Here is a 6,000-nt window from a genome sequence, read left to right as displayed (position 1 = left end):
GTACCTGGGGCATGAGTGGCCTGGCACACTGCTGCTTGGCCAGGGGACAGCAGTGCTGGGGAACACGGAGATCCTGTGGATGGGACCAAAGGGCTTTGCCGGGGCTTTCGCCCCCACAGAGGAGCAGCCCCTGTACTTTATTACCCATCTGCTTTGTTTAGTGGTTTTTCAACCGTCAGACCCTTTGCTCTGGCTCTTGGCTCCCCTCCCAGGGGTTTCCCCTCCCCTCCCACAGCGTAACCAGCCGCTGGCCCCACCCTGCCTGCTAGCAGCTCTCACCCCCTTAGAGTTCACAACTAGAATGAAGCTTGTACCGGGCTCTCAGGGAAGGCAAAGGGGACCAGAAGGGGAGCTGCAGGCACCTGATTCGTGGCCCAGCCAGAAAAGCTAGCCCTAGACGACCCTACAGATTCGATGAACCCAGCAATCTGCGCCCTGAGCCATACTTGGGGGACCCATTCCCCAGACAGACACAGCCAGGCTAATGGAAGATTGCTTCTGCTGACCAAGCTGCCACCCCTAGGAAGGGTCTACACTGCGCTGGACAGCAGCCTCGCTGCACCACTGGATCTGCACCGCTGCAGTGTAGACGGGCCTTGCAGTGACCCTGACGTTCCCGCCCATGCTCACGTTTGGTAACACCCAGCCCCACGATGGGAACACCCCTTCCCCTTCTGACAGGGCATTGGGGGTGGGGGAGGGGGAGAGGGGAGAAGAATTCCCTGTCCCCTTGGGGATACTGACTGAAGGCATGAACAGGGAGTAGGGCATCGCCCCCCTCATCGTCCCTGGCTGCACCATCGGGAAGAGTGCCAGGATGCAGATCGGAACTAGCCCATTGTAAACCCCAGGCCTTTGCAAGGCTCCCTCCCACAATCTATCACTGGGAAGTCCCTACGGTTTCCCCAGCGGCCACACTCCGCGCACCCCTGCTCAGGCCCCAGGTCCCAGGCTCCAGCTGCCCAAAGCTGCTTGGAGGACGGCGGGCTTGGCTTTTCCCATCGCATTGCAGTGGTCTTTCCCAGCCTCTCACTCGCAGCCATATTGGAGATGCTGTTGAAAGCAAAAGGCAGGGCTGGGCCAGGAAGCCCAGGGCATCAGGGTGAAAGTGGAAGCACCATATACACCATCTGCGGGAGCACACGCTTCACAGGTGGCAGGCAGAGACACACCATCTGCTGAGCCATCTTCGGGGAGCGAGCAGTCACGGCTATATTTTTAGGACAGATTTCCTCCCTCCCACCTGCAGCCGCCTGTACAGCCTTTCGGCTCTCTCTCTAACAAGTCCTTTCCTTTCCCCAGGGCTTGCACCCTGCGGGTCAGCAGCGTCAGGGCAAACAGAAGCCCAGGATGGTGGAGAAGGCAGGAGCCAAGACACACTAGAGATGGGAGAAGCCAGGACCACTTAAGAAAGTCAGGGGGCTCCAGATTGCAAAGACTTCTGGGGGATTTTTTCCAGTTCTCCAGCTGAGAGATGGGCAAGGTGTAGCGGAGACCTGTAGCTGCGTGAGGGCTGCAGTCTAGAGGGTGCACGGCTGAGGCGTGTTAGAGGTGTGCCAGCAGGCCCAGGGCATGGCACCAGGCCAGGTCTGATCATGTCAGTTCTCAGGCCCTCTGGAAGTCCCTCCTACGAGTTCAAGACGACAACAGCCACAGACACCCACCTGCCCAGCCCGCTGTACGTAGAACCGACAGGCCCAGCACCGAGTTCCTCCTCCCGCCTGCAGTCCCTGACCCCGCCCCGCATGGGAAAAGGAGAACTCGTCACACCAGCCTGGCCGCTGCTGCGGCTGCTACTGCGCTGGCCCTGCTCGCGGAGTGGGGAAGTGAAGCCAGCGCGAAGGGGAAGTTGTTGGAAAGTCAGACCGGAATGGGTGACAGGGAAGACAGAGCTGGGCTTGGTCACAGATGGTTCCTGTTGGGGGAAGAACAAGGGTTCAGCTGCCCAGTCCTCCTCCCCTGCTGCATTATCACCAGCAGGCAGCTGTTTGCCTTCCCCTCTCACCATGGGACACAACTCCCCCTCCACATCAACCCTGGCTGTCACATGAGCACCCAGCACCCCTTGCAAGGCACGCTCCAGAGCAGGCTGGACAGCAGTAAGTCAGAGAGACTCAGGGCAGGGTGCCCTAGGGACAGGTAACCAGCAGCCGCCAGCCGGCATTTTCTGTTAAGCAACCAGCAGGAGAGGCCGGAGCTCTCCAGCCTGCCTCTCCTCTTGTGTGGATTTCTTGTGGGGATTTCCTCTCCCCTGCAAAGTGGCTGAGAGCATGTGAGAGAGACATTCACCCTCCATAGCCCCTTGACGCAGCTAGCCTTCATCAGAGAGCTCAGGTAGAGCTTTGGAAGGATCCTCTCCAGCAGTGCTGGCAGCAGAGGGCCTGGCACTGCAGAGGGCATTTCTGGAGCCCACCACCACACAGTTCAGCTGGCACTGCAAGCAACCGGCTGGGCTTTAATGGCTGGAGGCTCTTCCAAGCTGGAAAACCAACCTTCAGCCTCCACTTGCCATGGCGCCTGGGGAAGCGGCTCCAGGAGAACTGGCCAAGGTAAGGACACAAGGTCTCTGGATGGGAGGTGAAACAAGCCAATCCTGGACAGGCAGGTGGTAGCAGTTACAGCTGCCAGCCTGTCCGCTTTGTTTACATGCGCAATGAGGGCTGAGATGTTGACTCATCCCATATATCAAACAGGATTTCAGTGCAGTAGAGCAGCCCGTAACTAGCCAGACAGGTGTTCATCGCAGGGAAAGCCCTGGGCACAAACAAGCCCTTGCACTTACTGGGTGGCAAACACAGACAGATTCGGTGCAAGGGCCCCACAGCAGGTGGGAGATGCACTTGTTTTCCAAAGGCGGGAGCTTAATGTCAGCTTGACTTGGTGACTAGGCAAAGCCAATGGCACCTCGGACAAACAAACCAGATAGACCGGGGGAGCAGAGCCCCGGGGAGCTGCCAGGCTGGTTCATACAGCAGCAGGACTGTCACCTGTCCCAGAGTATTGGGAGGAGGCAGCCAGGTTGGGAGCAGAGAGATGTTTGACTGCATTTCTGGTCTCCAATCTGTGAGCAACACAGGACAATGGAGGGATTTTGCTACAGAGCTGGAGGAAGGTGCATCCTGAGTTGGCAGTGTCTGCTTTGCAATTAACATTTCCATAATGACTAATCAGGCTCGTTCATGTTTTATTTACAGGTTTTAAATCCTGAATTTACTCGGTGCTTTCTTTAATTATCAGGTCACTTGCTCATGTGTAATCCTGAATCTTGTTTTATTTTTCCACTCTAATTCCCCGGCAGCAATTCTGGGCCAGATTCTGAGCTCACTTACCCCAGAGAGTCTCGCTGGCTCCACCAAAGTCACCCTGGCGTAATGGAGATCAAGATCTGGCCCCGCCTGCACCAGTCCCTGAGGTGTGTGGGTATCATTGCGGCTATCAGTGCTCCTAATGAGCTGTCAATTACTGCTCCACGTCAGGGATACAGCTCAGAGGGGCTGCAGGAGCTGGAGTTAAAGCTGTTCCCTTGTGGATCCATCTAGTCTCCGTAATGCATTTTCCCCAGACACCCTCATTCCTAGGGTTGCTACAGAGTTGATAATGTTCTGCTAGGGGAGGCAGTGGAGATGGGAAGGAAACAGGGCAGCCCAGCATGGGGATAGCACTGCATGGTCGTGCGGGGATCCGAGGCCTGAGTGGCAAGCAAGTGGGGTCAGTGGGGCCACGTGGTTGGGCTCTGGAGGGCAATGCTCCTACCACTCCCAGCCAGCAGGAGGGTCTCCGCCCTGCAGAGCTTTCGAGGATGCTGGGGGGACCCATAGAAAGGCCCTGCTGTCCCCGCAAGCAAAGGGAGGAAGGGTGCAGGGCTTCATGAGGTCCAGCCCACTAACCCAGTGCACATGTAAGTGTAGGAGCTGCTGGGCCCATCCCAAGTGACTCCAGAGGGTTAGAATCATGGAACTGTTGGGCTGGAAGGACCGCGAGAACTCATCTAGTCCAGTGATGTGCACTGAGGCAGGGCCAAGTAAACCCAGACTGTTCTTGACAGGGGTTTGTCCCACCTGTTCTTACAATCCTCCAAGGACAGGGATTCCACAGCCTCCCTCACCCTCCCTGTTCCAGGGTTTCACTCCCCTGGGCGTTAAGAAGCTTTTTCTAATATCTCACCTCAGTCTCCCATGCGGCAGATTAAGCCCATCACGTCTCCTACCTTCAGTGGCCATGGAGAACAGTTGACCCCGTCCTCTTTAGAGCAGCCCTTCACCGATTTGAGGACTGTCATCAGGTCCCTGCTCAGTCTTTCCTCAGAACTAAACATACCCAGGGTTTTTTAGAAACCCTGAGCTAGGAGGAATGGTTAAACCTTTTCTCATTTCTCTTCTGGACTCTCTCCCATTTGTCCACATCTTTGCTCAAGTGGGGTGCCCAGAACTGGACACAGGACTCCAGCTGAGGCCTCCCCAGTGCCGAGTAGAGCGGGACCATCACCTCCCATGTCTTACATACAACATGCCTGGTAATATACCCCAGAACGATAGTAGCCTTTGTTGCAACAGCATCATGGTTTTGACTCATAGTCCACGTGTGACCCACTCTCACCCCCAAATCCTTTTCAGCAGCTCTGCTGCCTTGCCTGTTATTCCCCAGCCGGTAACTGTGCATTTGAATTGGGGGCCTGTCCCTGGTGCTGTGTGTCTGCACCAGCACCTGGCAGCACGATTTTAAAGGTGAATACACACGAGGAACCAGGCTGCCTAGAAGCCAGGGGATCCCTGACACACACAGAGAGTATTCCGGAGACACAGCTCCCAGCCTCCACCCCAGTGCTGCCCAAAGGCCTGCTCCCACAGTCAGGTGGGGCTCAGCACCTCTCAGGATTAGGTCCTGAGGCACGTGGGGACACACCCCAGGAGGCTTCCCACATCACTGTACAGCCCTGCACAGAACCACACCAGGTAACATGGGCAGAGCGGTTCCGTCCCAGTAAAACGGCAGCGCCTCAGAGAATCCAAGCTGGAGTGACGCCCAGCGGCAAGACCTCAGCAGATCACACGGTTCGTACCTATGAGCTGCTGCTGCTGGAAATATCTTGACCCTTTCTCTGAGGATGCCATCCCAGAAGCAGGGCTGTGCACCCTATGGCCTGCCCCCCAACTAGCATGGGCAGGAGCTGGGCGTGCGCATGGAGGGCGGCAAGAACATTTCATTGTGTAGAACACTTTCCACCCTCAGAGGGCTAGAAAACATTTCCTAGCTCATCCTCGCAGCCCTCTGGGAGTGAGGCAGGCACCATCAGCCCCAGGTTCCAGAGAGGCGCAGTGACTTAGCCAGGGCCACAGAGAGTGTCTGTGTCAAAGGCAGGATGAGAACTCAGGAGACCCCTGGCTCCCAGTCCTGTGTTCTCACCTCACCTCTCCTAAGAGCAGAGCTGGCAGGAGTGAGCTGTAGCTCACGAAAGCTGATGCTCAAATAAATTTATTAGTCTCTAAGGTGCCACAAGTCCTCCTTTTCTTTTTGCTGTTCTTAGTAAGTCACTTTTGGAATCATGAGCATCTGTGGGTTTTATTTACTGGCCTAAGGATACTGGGTCTCTGCTTTCTTTTCAATATTCTTCTCTGAGACCCATAAAGTTGATCAACCAAAAACTTAAAAACCCAACTGGGATCGCATACAAACTGGACTTACTCTTTCCCCAGCAGCAGATGGATTTCCCAGCCGCAGTCATAGGCACCAGCAACCCATATACAGTGGCACTCCTATAAGAGGAGGAACAAAAGGGGAAGTTAACCAGACCTGCTGATGCTGTTTCGGGGATTTGGACATCGGCAGTCTTAGAGGCAGTTTGGCTGGTTCCCCTTTAAAGCATGGACTCTCCAGCTTTTGCCCTGGCATTCAGAGCAGCCCAGCAACAGGGTCTGTTTTTCAGGCAGAAATAATCCAGCAGCTGAGCTGATTTACAAGGTAAATAGGAGCAGCCGGAGACCCTGTCTCCACCAGCCTTCT

General features: G+C 55.8%; 1 protein-coding gene across 7 annotated transcripts in view; it reads left to right on the top strand.

The window, feature by feature from the left end:
- The first annotated feature begins 1,625 nt into the window (after positions 1-1,625).
- Positions 1,626-6,000, top strand: part of CBFA2T3 (CBFA2/RUNX1 partner transcriptional co-repressor 3) — a 111,107-nt gene continuing 106,732 nt past the window's right edge. For 5 of the 7 annotated variants that reach the window (XM_073308222.1, XM_073308220.1, XM_073308219.1 and 2 more), the window contains exon 1: positions 2,470-2,549. Coding sequence is in view for 1 of the 7 variants with exons in the window: in XM_073308218.1 (XP_073164319.1) it covers positions 2,459-2,549 (91 nt within the window). In the remaining 6 variants the exon portion in view is untranslated. Of the gene's footprint in view, positions 2,550-6,000 lie in introns of all 7 variants that reach the window. The other 2 variants (XM_073308218.1, XM_073308216.1) reach the window with 2 other exon arrangements.

Source organism: Lepidochelys kempii, chromosome 12, assembly GCF_965140265.1.
Source record: "Lepidochelys kempii isolate rLepKem1 chromosome 12, rLepKem1.hap2, whole genome shotgun sequence".
NCBI classification, from domain to species: Eukaryota; Metazoa; Chordata; order Testudines; family Cheloniidae; genus Lepidochelys; species Lepidochelys kempii.
Note: the sequence above shows the minus strand (reverse complement) of the source record. Positions and strands in the feature narration are given on the sequence as shown.